At 43.6% G+C, this 23,112-nt stretch overlaps 1 protein-coding gene across 6 annotated transcripts in view; it reads left to right on the top strand.

Annotated features, from left to right (window-relative positions):
- LOC124006299 (pro-neuregulin-2, membrane-bound isoform-like) overlaps positions 1-23,112 on the top strand; it is a 102,581-nt gene that overhangs the window by 45,680 nt on the left and 33,789 nt on the right. For 4 of the 6 annotated variants that reach the window (XM_046316232.1, XM_046316240.1, XM_046316274.1 and 1 more), the window contains exons 2-3: positions 15,134-15,299; positions 16,063-16,181. In XM_046316232.1, coding sequence (XP_046172188.1) covers positions 15,134-15,299; positions 16,063-16,181 — 285 coding nt within the window. Of the gene's footprint in view, positions 1-13,468; positions 13,588-14,138; positions 14,393-15,133; positions 15,300-16,062; positions 16,182-23,112 lie in introns of those variants that run through there. The other 2 variants (XM_046316267.1, XM_046316259.1) reach the window with 2 other exon arrangements.

Here is a 23,112-nt window from a genome sequence, read left to right as displayed (position 1 = left end):
CCGATTGAAACGCTATTTAGCGCGTACCACCGCTAACTAAGCTAGCCGTTTCACATCCGTTACACTAACATAAAAGCAATATGAACTAGATACAGTGGCCAGTGCTTAAACATTGACTTTATTTTATTCCAGGTCATCAGTTTACATGGTCTTACTTTTGTCTCTCCTGTAACTTCTCCCAGGCTAACACCTAAGACTAGCTAGCATGATACTTTAAACCTATGCTGTCATTTAGTCAATAGATAGGATAAGAAAATGCATACGTTTGGATCCTTGAACGACTAAACGCAACTTTACAACTGAAGAACACTTCCGGGTCATTTTTTATTTTATTTTTACGTCCATCGCTCAAAACCAAATTTTGCAAAACATGGTCAGACTGGGCTGTTTCTTTGCAGGGAGCTCGTCCTCCACCGTAGGAAAGTGCCGACTTTACTACGTCGTTCTAACTTCTGTGTTATCTGAGAAAATGGCCATCTTACTTTCTCCCCTAAGAAAGTGTTACTTTCATACAGCTCTGCCCTAAGCATTTCACAGTTAGCCTGTTGTTTACGAAGCATGTGACAAGTAACATTTGATTTGATTTCTTCTGCTAATTTAAAATTGCCCTTAGGTAAACACAGTTCCTCATTTCCCAGGTCCATTATGAAACTGCTGTGGGTTTTTTTTCTCTCCGTTTGATGGGTCAGTCAGCCTGTTGTTTTACTGCATAATAACAATTATTATTATTACAGCCCATTTATCTGTGTGCGTGTGGTGTTCCTGTCTTATCTCTCTGGTCACCAGTCAGACAATGTGGCTATTGACTCAGAGAGGAGCGTGGTGTTATAGTGAACCTGATGATAATCTGCAGTGCTTTGTCTGGAGGGGGGGAAAAACATTAAAACAGCACCTCAAAGAGAGCCTGCGACTCCATTTGAAGACTCTTAGGGGAGGGAAAACGATTATGTTAAGCTTCCAAGTAGCACACTGTTTCTTCAGTTGGTGCCACCTCACTTTTCGTATCTGTTGTACTGTACTGCCTGCGACTCTACATTTCTTCTACACACGGCTGTAGTTTATCCAAGTCTTCCTGCTTCATGCTGTATGGCTTTGGGGTGTTTGACTCACTTTTTTTTCTTCTTTTTTTTCCCCCTGAAAATGTCCAGGCAGTTTTATCTGCTTTATGTTGACATGAAAGAGAACAGAAGGCCACACACGGAATGTATGTACTTTTTCCAGCCATTTGAAGTCTTTCTGTCCAATGTTGGTGGATCATTTTACCCCGTTTTAATGTCACTCCTGAAGCACCATGATCAATGATCATGAGTGTGTACTTTTAACACAGCCGCGATTTACTTCAAAGTGCATTTCAAGAAGACGGATGGACAGATCAGCTATGTAGAATGAAATAAAAATGGATCATTTATGAGCGGTAGTGGAACTGTGGTCATCGTTTGTGCTGAAAGGGTAATCCTGCTCATTCTCATCTTTCGACAAGGGACTTGTTTTAATTAGGTAAATTAGGGGTGTCGTAAAGATTGCCAAATAATGACATTAACACACTGCTCTCGCATTCTTAGCAAAATAAAGTATGACTCCCATGGAGGAGGTCTCAAACCCAGACCACCAGCACCGATGACTAATGCCCCTAACCACTGTCCCAATAAGGGTTATCCCTATGATGTGTGCTTATTAGGCCAGTATAAGGCCCTGTCCAGACACAAACCCTAAGCCCTTCTTCCCGGGCACTTGTGTAGATCTGAAATAACTGGATAGGTGTAAGCAGTAGGGGGAATGCACTTTCTCAGCTCTGGTAAAAGTACTCAAGAATGTATTTATTTATTCAAGGAGTAACATTAACTCAAAATTATATGCCCCCACCAACATTAGACAACTATACAAAAAGTCCTAAAATTGCGGAAATAAGTCTATCAAATCAATGATGAGAGAATAGTCAGAACCTGACACAGACATAATGGTGTAGCAGAAAAATAGGAATGCTGTGAACCAAGAGGTTGTGAGTTCAAATCCCAGAGGAGAACATACTTACAGTTGACTAATAATTACTGTATATGAATGAACATGTGCATTGTAGTCATGTGTGTCAAATATGTAAATTGAAAACACTGTTAAAAGCATTCTGTGTGTCCCTAACCTTGCCAACAAAGAGCTGTGAATGGCTCAGTGTTTCACCAATCACAGCCTTGATGGGCTCTGCCACAGTAACAACGAGTGATGTGTAATGAAACAATATATTTTTTTGGGGGGGGACGTTTCTTTGGGACCATCAGGCGACGTCATGACGACAGATGCACAGGAATGTTCTTGCAACGTTCCCATGGAATGTTTCTAGAACATTAATATCTTATATTTTGAGAACATGGCAACCGTGTTTCATTTGACATTACTGAAAGGGTTTCTTGGAAACAGTCCTTGCGCATCACTGGAACATTTCTCTGAAAACGTTAGGTAATGACCTAATGAGACTCTAAAGTTATGGGAACGTTTGTTGTTAGCTGGTAGCAAGGGTAAACCTCTGTATCGGTACCGGAACATTCTGTCGTACTGAGAGCCTGGGAATATGGCTTACTAGGCTTTCCTCAGGCTATGTGCTGCTCTGAATTGGGTAGTAGAAGCATATATATGTAAATCAAGCACAGTATTCTCCTCTAGACTGTTTTCTATACAAGTCTCGATTTTCACATGAATTTCCTCAATGCTCATCCTTTACAAAACTATGTGCTGAACCAGACCTAAGGAGAAGAGCAGGGTACAAGGAGTACACTGTTGGTAATCTTGTCGTAGGTGAAGATTCCTTACTGTTTGTCAGCTGGGGTTGTTTATTTTGTATTGTGGTTGGTTTATCTTGTTATCGGGAATCACAAGGATACATGGAGCCTACAGCAGTAAGAGGCTGGGATGCTTTCAGTCAAGGATTAGGCTGAGGACATTACATAACTAACAAAGTTGGCTGGAGATCCCCATAGCTTTCCGCCAACTCTGTCGCCATTGCAGAAAAAAAGAACCTTGAGGTTAAAACACGAGGATGAGCTCCTATCTCCCTCTGCCTCATCTGGCTGGCTGCGATAGCTCACTCTGTGTGTGTGTGTGTGAGAGTTTACCCCCTGCAGTGAGAATGATCATTAGCCCTCCTTTTTTAACCTAACAGGAAGTTGTTGACAGTTCTGAAGCTCTGTCTCCTCTAAGTGTTTTCTAACAAGGCTTGTGAGAGATGTGTACAGCTGGAGTTGGACTAAAAATAACATGTGTCCTATTGATCTGTGATGCATGGTCTTTGTTCTGATTTAGACATTCCCTTGTTTGATTCCAGCAAGTGCAGATGGCACTGACAGCTCATCTTGAAATGGCTCGGATAATTTAGAGATAAAAATAATTTCAGTTCGATGTACTAAACCCTTAGCCACTCCCTGCAAAACTTGGTATGTACACAGGTGCTCCAATCAGCAATGGATTAGGAGAACTTCTGAGAATGTCAGGGTAGAATGGTGCTTACAAAATCGGGCAAATTGTATTGATGGCCCCTTGTATGGATTTGTATATAAAGTGCATACGGAAAGTATTCAGACCACTTGACTTTTTCCAAATGTTACATTACAGCCTTATTCTAAAATATATTTTTTCCCTCATCAATCTACAGACAATACCCCACAATGACAAAAAAACTGTTTAAAAAAAATATTTGCAAAGTTATACAAATAAAATAAATGTCATATCACATTTACATAAGCATTCAGGCTCTTTACTCAGTACTTTGTTGAAGCGCCTTTGGCAGCGATTACAGCCTGGAGTCTTCTTGGGTATGACTCTACAAGCTTGGCGCACCTGTATTTGGGGAGTTTCTCCCAGATCCTCTCTAGCTCTGTCAGGTTGGATGCTGCACAGCTATTTTCAGGTCTCTTCAGAGATGTTAGATCGGGTTCAAGTCTGGGCTCTGGCTGGGCCACTCAAGGACATTCAGAGATTTGTCCCGAAGCCACTCCTGCATTGTCTTGGCTGTGTGCTTCGGGTCATTGTCCTGTTGGAAGGTGAACCCCAGTCTGAGGTCCTGAGTGCTCTGGAGCAGGTTTTCATCAAGGATCTCTCTGTACTTTGCTCCGTTCATCTTTCCCTCGATCCTGACTTGTCTCCCAATCCCTGCCTCTGAAAAACGTCCCCACAGCATGATGCTTCCCCATAGGGATGGTGCCAGGTTTCCTCCAGACGTGACGCTTGGCATTCAGGCCTAAGAGTTCAATCTTGGTTTCATCATTGACTCTTTTATCTAATGGTCTGAGAGGCCTTTAGGTGCCTTTTGGCAAACTTTGAACGGGCTGTCATGTGCCTTTTACTGAGTGGTTTCCGCCTGTCCACTCTACAATAAAGGCCTGACTGGTGGAGTGCTGCAGAGATTGTTTTCCTTCTGGAAGGTTCTCCCATCTCCACAGAGTAACTCTGGAGCTCTGTCAGAATGACCATCAGGTTCTTGGTCACCTCCCTGACTAAGGCCCTTCTCCCCCGATTGCTAATTTTGGCCGGGCGGCCAGTTTGAGGAAGTTCTAAACTCCTTCCATTTTAAGAATGATGGAGGCCACTGTGTTCTTGGGGACCTTCAATGCTAAAGACATTTTTTTGGTACCCTTCCCCCAGATCTGTGCCTCGACACAATCCTTATCTCGGCGCTCTACGGACAATTCCTTCGACCTCATGGCTTGGTTTTTTTCTCTGACATACACTGCCAACTGTGGGACCATATATAGACACGTGCTAAATTCAATTGATTAGACATAACATGTGGACTCCAAGTTGTAGAAACATCTCACGGACGATCAATGGAAACAGGATGCACCTGAGCTCAATTACGAGTCTCATAACAAACGGTCTTAATACTTATGAAAATAAGGTATTTCTGTTTATATTTTGAATACATTTGCAAACATTTCTGAAAACCAGTTTTTGCTTTATTATTATGGGGGTGTTGTGTGTAGATTTCAGAATAAGGCAGCAACGTAACAAAATGTGTAAAAGGTCAAGGGGTCTGAATACTTTCTGAATGCACTGCAACTAGTGTTCCTAAAGATAGACGCCAAAAGCATTATGGTATCTGCTTAAGGTGATATATTCCATTATTTTCAGTGAAATCAGATTAGTGAGATGGTGGAACCTGGAGCTTTTGATTAGCTGTTAGTTCACCCAGATTTATAGAGCTGTCAATGGATGTTTCATCAATGTGAATGTTGTACACGATAAAAGCATGGTAACTCTGTTATTGTCACATCATCTTGTCACGGATTTCCAATGGACAGAAAAAAGGACGAGCTACTGATGGGTTAAATTCACCAGTATAATTGCTGGTCAAGTATAGATGTTTCCTGATAGTCTTTTGATTTATGTAACTGTTCCTTTAAACTAACAGCTTCTTGGCCTCCTCTTACTAAAGAGACACTGTAACATTCTGGCAATTAAGGTAGTTTCGATTACGCTAAGCGTACCTGTAGACTTTCAGTCATTGCGCTAACGCTAGTTAGAATTAGCTCGCAAAACTATTTGTAACTTCCTTCATACTGCCATCAGAGACATAGAAATGGTATCCATGAGTTCATCGGACTCTGGGTAAGTAGAAAAAAAACGTCTCAATTTATGGAATCTCGCAGTATCCCTTTAAACACTGAAAATAATTGATTTTACAATTATAGATGGAACCCCAGAAAGTGCATCTTTGTTCAAAGTATAACACATTTGGGGTTGTTTTGGGAAGTGGTCCAGGCCAGACAGGCGTCCTTATGAGAGCAGTTATGTCACGTTAGACTGGACTAACGAGGGGGGGGGGGTACTACATAGGCTAACCCACAAGAACAGGTTCTACCCTGGGATCCGAACAATGATGTTCCATCATGTTGTATTTCTACACACTATTCCTTAGGTAACCTTGCTTTCTCATTCTCTAATATCATCTACCATATTCAGAACAACTTACAAGAAGTGCATTCAGTAAGGAATTGGAAACAACCACTTGATCCAAGCATTATAAGGAAACCTGTAAAAAGGGTGACATTTTGACAGCAATAATGCAAAGGTGATGCCAGAACGATCAGTATCATTTGGAGTTTGAAATACTGCTGATCAGGGCCTCCCGAGTGGCGCAGTGGTCTAAGGCAGTGGTCTAAGGCACTGCATCGCAGCGGTCTAAGGCAATGTTGCGGTTTCACTAAAGCCTGGGGTTCGATCCCAGGCTGTGTCAAAACCGACTGGTCGTCCCATATGGCGGCACATAATTGGCTCAGCGTTGTCCGGGTTAGGGGAGGGTTTGACTGGGGAGGGTTTGACTGGGGAGGGTTTGACTGGGGGGGGGGGGTGCTCATCGTGCTCTAGTGACTCCTTGTGCATCATGTCTGGGCTGTGCAGGATGACCGCTGGCTCCGCATAGAGATCTCCGAGCCAGGCAGGGTGTAGGGTCTGACTGTCATAGGACATGTAGCCTACATAGGACAGAGCTTCCCTGTAGGATGCAGGGCCAAGCTATTCTGCTGTTACTCCAAACTGTACTAGAGAGAATCAAGCTTGTACTGTATCTGTAGTCCTTCAGAAAGGCCTCGGCTCCTTTCTATGTACATAGTCATTCTGACAAAGGTATGGGGTTAGAGAGCATAGTCTGTACCACGGGTATAAAGTACTATCAATATCTTTGCCCAATTATCAAGGCTAGTTCCAAATTCAAAGGCTGACTCACTGAACACTGAGGGGTTAGTGAACATCAAGCGTAGACTGTCTGAACGTAGACCAAATCGTTCCTTACTGCACATTACAAGTGGACTGTCCGAGCACACTGCACACTAGTACTCTCCGTTGTAGTGGACCATCCTTATCTGCAGACCTTTAAAGGGAACTCGCCTTAATGCAATACACATTCCATCAAACCCCCCACTACATTCTGAAGAGCTCAATATCACTTAGCAATTTCCACAGATGGATATTGAAGAGATATTAGTCATTCTCTTCCATATAGGTTTTTAGGACAGACAGCCTGTCTTCTTTACTAGGTCGGGGAAGTGGGGCAATCCCTCCCAAATGAGGACATCCGGTGATTTATTTTGGTGCACCTACATGTTCAGTTTTAATTGAAGTAATTACCTATTATTTAGAAAGTATTTTTGATTGTATTGGATACCGTAATTGTATATTTAAAAATAAAAAAATCCCAACCCTTACCACTCTCCCCTGATTTGAAATAAACTAATGGACAACAGTAATGCTACTTACAACTATTTCCGCTCGCATGTAAAATAGAATACATGTAGTAAAATGATTATGTACACGCACATATACAGTACCAGTCAAAAGTTTGGACAGACCTACTCATTCCAGGATTTTTCTTTATTTGTACAATTTTCTACATTGTAGAATACTAGTGAAGACGTCAAAACTATGAAATAACACTTAGGACAATTCTACAGGGAGACAGGACGGACAGCTGACTGTCCTCGCAGTGGCAGACCACGTGTAACAACACCTGCACAGGATCAATACACCCGAACATCACACCTGCGGGACAGCTACAGGATGGCAACAACAACTGCCCGAGTTACACCAGGAAAGCACAATCCCTCCATCAGTGCTCAGACTGTCCGCAATAGGCTGAGAGAGGCTGGACTGAGGGCTTGTAGGCCTGTCGCGTTTTTTTTCTCACAAGGGGTGATGGTCAGATTCGTGTTTATCGTCAAAGGAATGAGCGTTACAACGAGGCCTGTACTCTGGAGCGGGATCGATTTGGAGGTGGAGGGTCTGTCATGGTCTGGGGGGGGTGTGTCACAGCATCGTCAGACTGAGCTTGTTGTCATTGCAGGCAATCTCAACGCTGTGCGCTACAGGGAAGACATCCTCCTCCCTTATGTGGTACCATTTCTGCAGGCTCATCCTGACATGACCCTCCAGCATGACAATGCCACCAGCCTTACTGCTCATTCTGTGCGTGATTTCCTGCAAGACAGGAATGTCAGTGTTCTGCCATGGCCAGCAAAGAGCTCTGATCTCAGTCCCATTGAGCACGTCTGGGACCTGTTGGATCGGGCCATTCCCCCTATATATGTCCAGGAACTTGCAGGTGCCTTGGTGGAAGAGTGGGGTAATGTTTCACAGCAAGAACTGGAAAATCTGGTGCAGTCCATGAGGAGATGCACTGCAGTACTTAATGCAGCTGGTGGCCACACCAGATACTGACTGTTAGTTTTGATTTTGACCCCTCCCCTTTTGTTCAGGGACACATTATTCAATTTCTGTTAGTCACGTGTCTGTGGAACTTGTTCAGTTCATGTCTCAGTTGTTGAATCTGGTTATGTTCATACAAATATTTACACATGTAAAGTTTCCTGAAAATATACGCAGTTGACATTGGGGACTTTTATTTTTTTGCTGAGCTTATAAATGTTTAATTAAAAATGACACGTAAAATAGCTTCAATCAATTCTCCTGAAGTATTGCTTGCTGCACTTCTTCTCTCCTGTGTAGGTCTTTTTTTCTTCTCTTTCGTTCTCTTAGAAAAGGTTGATTTGTCTGTGCTTGTCTCTCTCTTTTTTTCTACCTAGAGGGCTATAGAAGTTACAGTATGCGACTGCATCGTCTTGCATTTTTGTGTGCAAATGTTTTCACTGTGGCCTGTGGGCCTCGGTTGGGGCCGTGTTCTATACTGAGTATGGACATCCCCGAAAGTATATCCTGAGACATTGTGCATATTATCTGTCCACTGCGCTGCACACAATTTTCTTAAATTATGCACGCCAAGATATACCAGAGATAAGGGACTGTTGATATTGCAACCGCACAACTCAAACGCTGGTTCACCAGTACGTAGCCGCGGGATGATACAGGTGCCAGATGATGTGTGCTCGTGATACGCTCTTATCTATTCAGTTGTGTGGGTTCGGCGTTGGACACGCGCTCTCTGCTGTACGACAGACCGTTTAGTTTGAGTTGAGTCGGGTCTCTCTCTCTCTCTTCTCTCCCCCATGTGGTGGATATCAAATGATCTGGAGAAGTGCTCGAAATAATTTCCTAATTCTATTTTCTATTGGTTTACAATTCTAAAATTAGGTGTAGGTGTACTAGCCCACTAGTCTAGCAAGCAACACAGTGCTGGGCGCAGCCCAGTGAGTGGTGCTTTACAATTACTGGTGCTGTAATGTATAGCTGTCTCTTTGTGCTCAGTTTTAATAGGCACAATCTTAGTTACAACACCCCTCTCGTTATCTCTCTTTCTCACACACACACACACATTGTAATTATGCAGTACAAAGAAATGTGTGCTCTGTTCACAACATTCTATTCTTAGGAAGCGTTTGGGGAAACCTACAATTTATCCTACAGTACCATTTCTACTGATCTGCATGCCAGTTATGATATTCATATGCACGTTGTCGTGGGACAGTTTCATTTCAATATATATATATTTTTCTCAAAATCAATGTCACATGTTTTTAATGATATAAATCGGAATGGAAAAATGTTAAAATATAAAACTTTAGATTCCTCTAAAGCGAGAGCATCAGCCTCTGATATATGGACACACTGATTCACAGTGGGCCATTGGCAGCTAAAGAAATGAGCACGTGGAACTAAGAGATGCCTTAGGCCAATGTAGCAGTAGGCCTATCATTTCCATATCAGGTTATTTCAATCGCATTCATCTCTCTATTGTGCCTGTCTGCCTCTCCTTCTAGCTGTCTTGACTTGAGCTATCGCTAGTGAAGCGCAACATTGTATCAAATCATTCAAATCAACTGTGCCCGGCCCAATGACTGTATATAGGAAGGTCAGGCCCGAAGCTGTAGCTGACAAACTTGCAACATTGTCTCAACTAGCCTATTCCGGGCCCTCATAGTTTCCCACGCCAGTGAGCTCAGGACAGACACAGCTGTTTTTGCGCAAAGGGAAATGTGTTCAGGTATTTTATGACGTTTCCACTGGATATATGGGATCCTCGGAGCATGACATTTTACTCTTTCACACCGAGGCCTAGTGATTATCGAGGGAGAGTTGTGGAGCTATTTTTCAAATACTGTGAGGAACTAATGTCAGTCGCAATGGATTTTAAAATAAATACTGACTGCATTGACTTTCTGTGCGAGGTGAAGAAAAAAATGGCAGAAAAACAAGTTAATTAAGAAGATCAGAAATCAGACATCCCCAAATAGGCACTTTCCTACATTTGTGCGCAGTGAGTCTACTTCTATGCGTGCTCAGGCACGCACTCCATCGAGGACAGAAAGCAGGCACATGCTCATTGCGTGGAGCGCTCCAAGCAAAATACAATGAAAACATTTAAATGATGGTCGGAAATAAATCAGAACTTGTTTGTGTAGCAGGTTGTGAACTCTGTAAACAATGTTTCCACTCCGAGAATGGTGAATGACTGTGTAGGCCTAATTGATCCAATCATGAACAGAAATGAACGTAACTAAATGACAGGAATTAACAGTAAACGTACTACTGGTGACATGTAATGCGGAATTTATTTAAAAAAAAGAATGGATGGAGAGGTTTTTGGGGGGTTGGGGGGGGGGGGGGATATCGGATGGTTGAGGGGCAGCACACGGGGGAACTGTGTGGGGGGGGGTCTTGGAGGTTTGGTGACTTGGAGATTGGAAGCTTGGGCCAGTGGCCGATAGGTCGTTGGTTCGGGTCCCCGTTTTGACTTGGTGGGAGATCTGTCGGGGCATGGCGCTTGACCCTGGTTGCTCCTGTGGGTTGCTCTGGATGGGAGTCTGTTAGATGACTGAATGTAATGTAAATGTTGAGCCGTTGTTGCACCGTGACTTTTCCACTTAACAATAACAGCACTTACAGTTGACCGGGGCAGCTCCAGCAGGGCAGAAATGTGACAAACTGACTTGTTTGAAAGGTGGCATCCTATGACGGTGCCACGTTGAAAGTCACTGAGCTCTTCAGTACTGCCAATGTTTGTCAATGGAGACTGCATGGCTGGTTGCTTGATTTTATACACCTGTCAGTAACGGGTGTGGCTGAAATAGCCAAATCCACTCATTTGAAGGGGTATCCACATACTTTTGGCCATGTAGTGCATCTTGCCTATCATATGAACATCCTTTTCAGACTCAAAAAGTGTTTCCTGGAGATTGGTCTGCTGTCCAAAAGATTTCACATAGAAATGGTCTTGATATGAACATTTTAAGTTGCATGTATTTGAAAATATCTACATTGGTCAGTCTAAAATTCATTTTAAATTCTGTCATGGACATTTATGTGTTACTTATTACCACGTCATTTACGGTTTCTATGCCTTTCGTTTTCCATGTAGGTCAATTCCAACTTGTCCATAATATTCGTAATCTCTCGTCATACTTGAGTCAAAGTAAAGATACCTTAATAGAAAATGACTCAAGTAAAAGTGAAAGTAACTTGTGTAAGTAAAAGTGTAAGTATTTGGTTTGAAATATACTTAAGTATCAAAAGTAAATGTAATTGCTCAAGTATACATCATTTCAAATTCCTTATATTAAGCAAACCAGACGGTAGGATTTTCCTAGTTTTTCTTTTCAAATTTAGGGATAGCCAAGGGCACACTCAACATATTACAAACAAACAAACAAAAAATGACAAACAAGTCATTTGTGTTTAGTGAGTCAGATCAGAGGCAGTAGGGTTGACCAGTGATGTTGTCTTGATAAGTACATGAATTGGACCATTTTCCTGTCATGCTAAGCATTCAAAATGTACAGAGTTCTTCTGCGTGTCAGGGAAATATATTGAGTAAAAAGTACATTGTTTTCTTTAGAAATGTAGTGAAGTAAAAGTACAGATACCCCAAAACACTACTTAAGTAGTACTTTAAAGTATTTTTACTTAAGTACTTTACACACACTGCTCTTTTTCCTTGGCCACTTTGTCAGAAAATATTGAATGAGTTTCCTTTTTAACAATAAATTAGCCATGTAAAAATTTATCTTCTTTTCCTATTATCAGCCAAACCATTGGAATTATAGCTAGCTAGACTCAATTCACCAATTACCATGATGGGTTGTATTTGAGATACATACCACAATCCTAGCCAACAATTTCAGATTCTTATCCATACCTACCAATACCACCAGAATCAATGCCTGTCAGTTATATACCTAGCTGTACAATGATGGATGCCCTGCTAAACATGCTGTAGCTACAACTGGCTCTAAGTACACCTCCAATTGTGTTCCAATTTCCCTCCTGCATAAACAGCATATTTTCACAGAGTCAGAGATTGAGGCACTTCATGATGACTTACTGTGATAATGTGTCTGAAAGAGAAGGCGGGAGAATGAGCGAGAGGAAGGAGACCTCACCTTGAGAAGCCCCTCCCCTTCACCCCTGTTCACCTCTCTCCTCTGTACTCTGGGGGAATCCCAGTCCTCAACGAACATGAGTGCAGCTGTCAGCTGTGACAGCAGAGCAGGCCAGAGACCATAGGGAGGGAGAAGACCGCCAACTGTACAGCCCATCCTCCCTCCCTCTACCCATCCATCCATCCATCCTCCCAGAGCTGGGCTGACCCTGTTGTCTAGCTTGGGGTAATTCCATGGTAACGGAATTACTCTTTGACTCAGATTTTTGACTTTAAAATGCATGCCAATCAAAAACCGTTGACTTCAAAGTTTAACAAACCGTACAACTCTATGCACAAGGACTACTTTGAACTATTTACACTGAACATTTTACACAAAAACACATTTACTGGAAGAACAGTGCAGATGCAAAGTTTGGCAACAGAATTACTGTAAAATCTCCTTCAGTTATTTTGCGTCCACATTTTCCCCGGAACTCCAAAGTTAAATATCTGCTCCGAATTAAGATTCAAAGATGTCTACAGAATGAATGGAGGTGTCAGCTATGACATGACACCTTGAGTTTGGGGGGAAAAAAGAAAAAAAAAGATTTTGCTTATTGAACTACGGTGGGATTTACTACATCCGGTAACGGAATTACATCATGGGTCCCTGATCTGTCCTATATAGAAATGCATAATTATAGAAATTAATATCATTCTCTTTGTGGTGTTGTATCCTGAATAGGTACACAAAGGTAGAAATATGCAATATTCTTATTTTGCATATTTGGGTATTATTCTACACACGGGCTATTATTGTCTTGAGCTCCGCCCCCCAACAAGACCACATTTGTTTGGTCCGAACCACAACAAATCGGAACCATTCCATAGACGTCTTATGTTTCAGAAGTTTGGACTTGTGCCGCAGTACTGTTCTCTACTGTACTGTCTCAACTTGTGAAACACAGACCTCTATGATTGGTTAAGATTTGGTCCCGGGCCAGGGCGGAATGACCAAATTTCAACTACTTTTGAACCAAATTTCAACTACTTTTGAACCAAATTTCAACGACTTTTTCAAAGGATATGTAATGTCGGTATTCAGTGGGTAAGGCTGCTTGTTAGGGTAAACGGAAAGAGGGTGGGTTGTGGGTGTCAGAAAGAGCCAGGAGAGGTGACATTAACTGTAGAGAGAGAAGAGCGAAAGAGGGAGAGTGAGGGTTTGTCCAGACTGTTTTCAGAAATAAAACGGTTATGAGCCAGTGGAAGGGAGGACTGCAGGTGGCCCAACTGTGGTTTGTAACTACTATGCCTAATTGCAGATTTGGTAACAGAATTACGAGTTTTAATGACTTACTAATTCATAAACCAACTTGATATCAGCAAAAACACTAACTAATTGATAGGTCTACCTTTTACTTGTACCTTCTGTGAACTTTCAATATCCTCATGAGGAAAATAAATAAGAAAATATCTTTAAAAATATGTGGGTTCGTGGTAACGGAATTTGAAGGCACATGACAATGTCTCTAAAACTTATAGAAGGGAAAAACATTACTCCCAAAATGAATATGTGTTGATATAAAGTTGGCAGGGGTCTTTTTTATTTTTTTAAATACATTTTCTGGTAGATGTTGTCTACGACCCCCTTTTCCATCTGTTTGACCAGATATGAAAGCCTTTGCTTATTTAAAAATGTTATGATGGAAAACGCCTCAAATGTATATATGCCTTTTTGTGTTGTAAATATCAACTCATAGCTTTCATTTGACACCCTATTTGAACTTGTCCTTTTTTTTTTAAAGATGGAAACGCCGCTAGCTAACTCACCCTCCAAGCTTGCACACGTGCATTCGTCTCTGGTCACTAAATGACAGGCCGTGACAATGTGATCTATGGTTTAACCCTGGACATGTGTTGTGCATTCATCAGCTATCTCGGCTTCGTTCGCCTCCTAGCCTTTTAAATCAACGTTGGTTACTGTAGCGCAGTGGAGAACAGAGGTCATCCCAGTGATAGAAGGTAGCTAACAGAACAACTTCTGTCTACGCTGAGATGGACACAAGATAAGAAAAATGGTCATTCTGTCCTGATAAAAAGGTAGTTAACAAACGTGTGTGTGACAGTTTTATACTTTATCCCCGTTGTGTATAGTAGTTCATTTAAGAACTTTGGTGGTATCTCCTCCATGAGTGCACATCGAGCTACGTCTTTGGTAATACTATTTCTGTCAATCTATGGCCGACAAAAATGTCACAATATAGATGAGAGGTAGAGAGAAAGAAATAGATCATGGTTTAATGCTCGTAGCGGCCTTAGCAGCGGTTACTGGTTCTTGCATTTCTTTTTCTGAGAGCAATTGTGAAATTCTGAGAGCCTGCTGGGAACGGTTCATCTCTGTCCTGTTATTTATTGTTGTGTTCGTTGGAGCATATCATTCCGAATAGCATTTTTTGTTGTTGGTGTTTTGGTTCTGCTGTGAATACTTGAAACTAGCTCCTCTGTGATTGAAGATGATGTAAAATGTACCCTGTTTGACAGTGATACTGACTTTGTCGAGGCATGAGAGAGGCTGAGCTGGCAGTGGCTCTGGTGACCTCATCTGGCCATACGAGAGTGTTGGTGAACGGCTGAGCACTTGGTGACCTGACATGTTTCTCTCTCTCTCTCTCTCTCTCTCTCTCTCTCTCTCTCTCTCTCTCTCTCTCTCTCTCTCTCTCTCTCTCTCTCTCTCTCTCTCTCTCTCTCTCTCTCTCTCTCTCTCAACCCATTTCAATAGTGAACACCAATCAGTAGCAAAATGTATCAATTTTAACAAAATTTTCTCTGTCTCTTTTCTAGCTATTGCCCCAAAGTTAAAGCGAATGAGGAACCCACTGATGGTGGACGAGGGAAGCAGGCTCACGGTCAAATGTGAGGCTACAGGGAACCCCAGCCCTACCTACAAATGGTTCAAAGATGGCAGTGAGCTCAAGAAAAGCAGAGAGGTCAAAATAAAGTCCAGCCAGTGAGTACATCTACAATCTCTTGAAGCTCCTAACACATTTAGCATGTGGTACTATCAACAAAACAGACAAATGTCACAAGTCGCGGCGTGGCAGTGATTCCTCCTTCAGTAGTTTTCTCCTAATGCTTTTACCAGCTGACCCAAAGGATGAAATACATTTTAGAAAGTGAAACATCAACGTAGAGACTTCAACATTATTTATGAGATGACAATGTGCTATGCCAGGGGGTTATGAGCAAATTCCTTAATTGGTGAAATAACAGAAAGTATACTTTGCGGCATAGAAGTTTTTTCAAGACTAGGGGGGGCTTTTTAAAATCAAAGTTGGTTACTGGGTTGATGAATAGGCCGGGGCCCTAGATTCCACACACCGTGTTCCATATCACAAATCTTTACGTTCCTATAGCCTCCATTACTCCTGTGTCCATAGCTTCTCTCAGCTATGTATTTTAACAATCACTTCACTTTGAGGGTGTGTGAGTGCTTATTTCTGGTACAGGGAGCAGGTATCGTAAAACCAAGGATCCCTTTTATAACACACTTGATAACTGTCCGATTCTACCCTGCTGAAAGTAACTGCATCTCACTGGCATCTATCCCACTCAAATCTGGCTTGTACGGCGACGCCCCTTTCCTGTTGCTAGGCTAGGCACCTCTAGCCCTGTTGTGTTGTCTTTCTATATCCCTGTCCCCAGCCACGGGTTATGTTTCCATGTCATTTTGGTTCCCCCGACTAAGCTGTTTGTGTTCCCCTCTGCCACAGGAAGAACTCCAGGGTCCAGATCAGCAGAGCCAAGCTGGAGGATTCTGGGAATTACACGTGTGTGGCAGAGAACCTTCTGGGGAACTCTAACTCCACCAGCACTGTTCATGTCCAAAGCAGTGAGTACTGAGCCATGGCCTAACTGTCTGTCAGAGTAGGGGGAATACGGGCATGTTGCTGAGTGGTTGGCTGGAACATAGATTAGCGTGTTGGATTTTGTCGGGATGTGGCGAGAGATGTGATTTCTGTTGTTCCTGATTTATCGTATAGCTGAGTTCTCACATTCTGGCAAAGCTTCAGGAGTCTATGTTCCCCCATAAGAATGTTGGTTCCCTTTAAGTGTGACATAACAATCTCTTTGTGTGTCGGTGTTTGCGTATTCTCTTGTCTCTCTGTGTGTGTGGCCGTCTGTCTGTCAGCGGTTGAATTTCCTTGAATCTCTTCTCCGAGTTCTTCCCAACAGTGGCATCGCTGTCTTCCTTGTGTTGTGCCATGACGAGTGACTGGCTGCTAAGAGGAAGGCTGCGTGTCTCTCGCACTGTATAAATACTAGCTGTCTCGCAGACAAGTCTCATTCTGTTCCAACTGAACGCCTAGTTCCGCCGTGCTCTGGGGGGGGGGGGGGGGGCGGCAAGACGGGAGGCAAGACATGGTCATCAGGGCGACGTGTCCACAGGTTGGGGGGAGGGGCTCACACAGACGGCATCAATAAACGAATGGCGGGAAATATGGTGAATACGGAGGTAAACCGATCTTGCTGTGTTTGTTTAGCCAGCAGGAAGCTTGATACAAACAAAGGTGGCAAAAAACTTGAATGTCTATATGAATGAATGAATGAATGAATGAATGAATGAATGAAGGCATTGTATTGAATGTGTGTGATAAGATCTAGACCTACTGCAGTGTTGTGCTCCTTGGCTTGTCTTTTGACAGGCGGAAGGAATGTTTCAAAGGAAATCTTTATCAGGTGCAACATGCTTTCTTGTTCATGTGTACAGGGGATGTAGGATTCATCGGGGTCACTGCCTCGGTTGCGTTTCATCCTAAGGTCATAAGAGAAATGGCTGCAGTGGTGTATGCCTGCCTACCTGCGGCAGTGTGTTGCTCTAGCAGCATGTAGCCGCGGTATTATCTGTGTATGTGTGCCTGCTATATATATGTATGTATGTATGTATGTATGTATGTATGTATGTATGTGTGTGTGTGTGTGTGTGTGTGTGTGTGTGTGTGTGTGTGTGTGTATGAGAGAGAGAGAGACCCCAGCTGCTTTGCAGAGGAGACTGTTTCACACCCATTTTAGAATGCAGTCCGAGTTTGCCGGCTTTGTCCACAGAGGCAGCCAATAACATGTTGTTTCCACTGCACACAGCTAGTTAGGCGCTGGGATAGTGACACCCAATCTCATTTTCACATGGTACATGTCTTGCTGAACCCTCCCCTGCCTTGTATCACCTCACTCCAGTCCAACCACTCACACACGTCATGCACACCAGCTTTTGCAGATAATTGCCTGTGGTAATTGAGATCATTAGTAATGTTGGCTGTCACTCCGGTTTTGCTGTCCCATAGAGGTTGAACAGGGCTAGGGTAAACACAGAGGGTGACGGGAAGTGTGTGTGTGTGTTTGCGCTCGCCATTGGATCCCCCCGGGCGAGTGTGTGAGACCCTGAGATGTAAGGATTATGGGTAATGAAGACAAACAGCACCTAGCTCTAGAGAGCCATCATTCCTCTCTCCCAGAGGGATCCAATAGAGCACATGGCTGCCTCTGAACAGTCTGCTCTGTTGGAGAAAACCAGCCCCAACACAACACACTCTGCCCGCCCTCCTCCACCATCCAGCCCCGGACTGCTCCCCTGTGCCAGCCCATGGCTTCCCTCCCTGTCTGGGGTCAGCCGCTGGGGAGGGCCCTGAGCATGGTGGTCCGTCTGAAGTCTGTGCGTGTGCATGTGGTCCAAGGCTGTAAGGTCACAGGTCAAGGAAAGGGCAGCCTGGGGAGTAGCCTGAAATATTGTGGAGCGGCCACTTCAGTGAAGCAAACCAGCTAAATTGAGTTTCACTTTTTACAAGGGAAAAAACTGGAGAGCACTAAACATCACTAACCACTTGAGCAATCTGGATTCATGACTTAACAAGACATGAGAGATGGGGAATGGGGAATAGAGTTAGTGAGATTTACAGGCGTAATATTGTAGAGCCCTGTAGTTCTTGTGGAGCAATGTTTTATAAAGTAAAGCAGTAATAGACCTATTCCCTATTCCTTTTTATAAACTGGGTGGATCGAGCCCTGAATGCTGATTGGCTGAAGGCCATGGTATATCAGACCGCATACCGTGGGTATGATAAAACCATTTTATTTTTACTGCTCTAATTACATTGGTAACCACTTTTATAATAGCAATAATGCACCTCAGGGGTTTGTGGTGTATTGCCAATATCCCACGGCTAAGGGCTGTATCCAGGCACTCTGCGTTGCGTCGTATGTAAGAACAGCCCTTCGCCGTGGTATATTGCCCATATACCACACACCCTCAGACCTTATTGCTGAAATATATGCCCGAAACAATAAATGGTTTTTATTTATACTAAAACACCAGCTGTTTGATATTACCAACGTAGAAAGCCAGTATCGATGATAAACCACCATAGATTTTAAAAAACAGTACTGTGCAGCCGTCTTCATCGACCTGGCCAAGGCTTTAGACTCTGTCAATCATCATATTCTTATAGGCAGGCTCAACAACCTTGGTTTCTCTAATGACTGCCTCGCCTGGTTCACTAACGACTTCTCAGATAGAGTTCAGGGTATCAAATCGGAGGGCCTGTTGTCCGGATCTCTGGGAGTCTCTATGGGGCTGCTACAGGGTTCAATTCTCGGGCCGACTCTTTTCTCTGTATATATCAAGGATGTCGCTCTTGCTGCAGGTGATTCTTTGATCCACCTCTACGCAGACGACACCATTCTGTAGACATCTGGCCCTTCTTTGGACACTCTTAACAAACCTCCAAACGAGCTTCAATGCCATACAACACTCCTGCTCTTAAACGCTAGTAAAACTAAATGCATGCTCTTCAACCGATCGCTGCCCGCACCCGCCCGCCTAGCATCACTACTCTGGACGGTTCTGACTTAGAATATGTGGACAACTATAAATACCTAGGTGTCTGGCTAGACTGTAAACTCTCCTTCCAGACTCATATTAAGCATCGCCAATCCAAAATTACATCTAGAATCAGCTTCCTATTTCGAAACTAAGCCTCCTTCGCTCATGCTGCCAAACATACCCTCGTAAAACTGACTATCCTACCGATCCTTGACTTCGACGATGTCATTTACAAAATATCCTCCAATATTCTACTCAGCAAATTGGATGCAGTCTATCACAGTGCCATCCGTTTTGTCACCAAAGCCCCATATACTACCCACCATTACGACCTGTATGCGCTCAGTGGCTGGTCCTCGCTACATATTTGTTGCCAAACCCAGTGGCTCCAGTTTATCTATAAGTCTCTGCTAGGTAAAGCTCCGCCTTATCTCAGCTCACTGGTCACCATAGCAACACCACAGCTTACCGATAGCTGCAGCTGTACACAGCCCATCTGTAAATAGCCCATCCAACCAACTACCTACCTCATCCCCATATTAGTTTTTTTTCTGCTCTTTTGCACACCAGTATTTATACTTGCAAATCCTCATCTGCACATCTATCACTCCAGTGTCAATTGCTAAATTGTAATTACTTCGCCACTATGGCCTATTTATTGCCTTACCTCATTTGCACACACTGCATACATATTTTCTATTGTGACTGAACATTTGTTTATCCCACGTGTAACTCTGTTTTTTTGTCGCACTGCTTTGCTTTATCTTGGCCAGGTCGCAGTTGTAAATGAGAACTTGTTACTCGACTGGCCTACCTGGTTAAATAAAAGGTGAAGTAAACATTTGCATTTAAAAACAAATGAGGGTTTGCGCTCAGGCGTAAAAGAAAGGTGGTCAGTGTGTCGGAGAATAAATGTATAGAGCTCAGAAGGTACTGTACCATGAAAAGGAGTAACCCAAAGGAGGCAGAGATGCAAAAAGAATCTACCTATTGAATCCGTGCTAGGGAGAATACGAACGGTCACAGGGGCGCTACAAGTAAAACACAAAGGAGCATGTGTTTCAGCCGGATGCCTTCGTCAGTGCTGTTACAAAGCAGCATTTTCAATGTGACCATGCAACGCCATGCTAGTGCCATTCATCCAATAGGAAGAGCCGCAGGACATGTTTCCCCAAATCTGGTGTTGGAGGGAGAAAAAAACAACAACAACTGCTGTGTTTATCTGCTACAACTACACCCTCCGGTGAACTTGCTCTTCTCGTGCATATTTAAAAATAGGGTGAAGGTGATGTACGGTGGCACTAGCTGCTCTTCTATGGAGATTTTGACTGTGTTTCACCAGTAAAAAAAAACAAAAATACGTTGTACCTGGAGACAAAGTGGCAATTATAGTTCTACTGCACAGATGGCAGAGTGGGTGGCTGGTTTTAATGATTTAGTTAGTCCATCACTATTCTGGTGTGCAGTTTAAGCAGGACTTGCATTTTTTTCTTCTGCAGTCTGCGTCTGTGCAGTTATACAGTGGGATGTCCATATACAGTACGCATTTCCCTTCTGTTTAATGTCATTGACAAGGCCTTATCTGAATACTTTACTGGCCTTCAGGTGAGGTTTATGTTCATGCTTTAAACGTGTCATAGACCACTACAGGACTGGTGTATGTGACTCCTGGTACAAGACCGGTGTATGTGACTCCTGGTACAAGACCGGTGTATGTGACTCCTGGTACAGGACCGGTGTATGTGACTCCTGGTACAGGACCGGTGTATGTGACTCCTGGTACAGGACCGGTGTATGTGACTCCTGGTACAGGACCGGTGTATGTGACTCCTGGTACAGGACTGGTGTATGTGACTCCTGGTACAGGACCGGTGTATGTGACTCCTGGTACAGGACCGGTGTATGTTACTCCTGGTACAGGACAGTGGTGGTAGACGCTGCTGGTTGCAGTGCCCCACGCGGCAAGGGAAGCTCATAGAGAGGGAGAGAAGCCCCCTGTGCATCTCCTGCAGGCTGCCCTGTTGTGATGAGCATTTGCGAGGTGCTCGTGCGTCCGCGGGCTAAGGATCACTTCCCTTAGGGGTCGTTCTACACAGCCCCACAGAGAGAAAGGGAGAGCATGTGAGCTGCCAGGAATGTGTTGATGGAAAACGCAGCTGGGCGGCTGATTTTTTTTTTTTGTTCCAACCTCCTCAGTCATGCTGGGGTCTACCAACAGCAGTTTACACACACACACACACACACACACACACACACACACACACACACACACACACACACACACACTCTCTCCCCCTACCCATGTAAATGTTTTAGTCAAACACATCTTCCCCTCTCATACAAAACCATGTAGATTCAGTTTTTAGGTACACCCGTCTATAGAGTACCGGATTGGACCCACCTTTGCTTCCAGAACAGCCTGGATTCTTCGGTGCATTCTATAAGGTGTGGTGTTCAAACGTTGCTCAATTGTTATTAAGGGAATTAACGTTTGCCAGGAAAACATTCCCCACACCGTTACACCACGGCCACCAGCCTGTACAGTACCTTTGACCCCAGGCAGGATGGGGCCATGGACTCATCAAATCCTGACTCTGCCATCAGCATGACGCAAAGACAACTGTGATTCGTTAGACTAGGCAATGTTTTTCCACTCCTCAATTGTCCAATGCTGGTGATCGCGTGCCCACTGGCGTGGCTTCTTCTTGTTTATAGCTGATAGGAGTGGAACCTGGTGTGGTCGTCTGCTGTAATAGCGCATCCGTGACAAGGATTGACGAGTTGTGCGTTCCCGAGATGCTGTTTGCGCACAACTATTGTACTGTGCCGTTATTTGTTTGTGGCCCACCTGTTAGCTTGCACGATTCTTGCCATTCTCCTTTGACCTCTCTCATCAAAAATCTGTTTTCAGCCACAGGACTGCCTTTGACTGGATGTTTTCTGTTTGACCCAACGACCCATTGTCGGCAAACCCTAGACACTGTTGTACATGAAAAGCCCAGGAGACCGTTCGTTTCTGAGATGCTGGACCCGGTGCGCCTGGCACCTATCATACCATGCTCAAAGTTGCTTAGGTCACTAATTTTGCCCATTCTTACATTCAATCGAATTGTAACTGAATGCTTCAATGCCGGTCTGCCTGCTTTATATATCAAGCCACTGCCACGTGACTCACTGTCTGTAGGAGCAAACCATTTTCGTGAATGGGGTAAACTGTCCGCTGATGGTGTTTCGCCATGACTTCTCTAGCAACATCTAGTTAGTACTATTTTTAAAAACACATATAGCCTACACCTGTGCTCTTTCTTACAAAACCTGTTTTTCCTTTTTTTTAGCCTTTTCTCTCTCTTTTCGTATTTTACCATTCTCTTTATTTCCCTGTAGTAAATGTCCTGGCATGTCATTCTAATATAGGCTACAGGAAACATAGAATGTTTGAACTAGATAAACCGCCCCTTTCTCTCCCTCCTTTTTTCTGGGTTGTAAAAAACAGACACCTCACTCCCCATGACATCCCAAACGACCAGATTAACTGGGCTCAAATGACGCTCCAAATCGTTTTGGGATGTTCACTGCAACCGTGGCTGAATGTGAAGTACCTGTAAGCCAATCGATAGGCATTGATTGGTGTGGGCGAGCGGCGGTGGCCATGTCAGAGTAGAGCAGGCCCTCACTCAGGGAGATTCATGCCAAGCCATCTGTATTTACAGTCCACTGGAGAACACCCTGACAGGGGCCCTCAATCACCACAAATGGATCCACTTCACTTAAACAGAACCTAACAAAAAGTTGACTGCTTTGTTGTTTCAATCACTGGTTTAGTGGTTTTATAGATTTCCGTGTGTGTGTGTGGTGTGTGTGTGTGTGTGTGTGTGTGTGTGTGTGTGTGTGTGTGTGTGTGGTGACATTCCCAGAGAGTTGACCATTGAGAGGCCTGTGTGCCCTC

Source organism: Oncorhynchus gorbuscha, linkage group LG02, assembly GCF_021184085.1.
Source record: "Oncorhynchus gorbuscha isolate QuinsamMale2020 ecotype Even-year linkage group LG02, OgorEven_v1.0, whole genome shotgun sequence".
Lineage (NCBI taxonomy): Eukaryota > Metazoa > Chordata > Actinopteri > Salmoniformes > Salmonidae > Oncorhynchus > Oncorhynchus gorbuscha.
The sequence above is the reverse complement of the archived record's forward strand: the minus strand, read 5'-3'. Positions and strand labels throughout refer to the sequence as shown.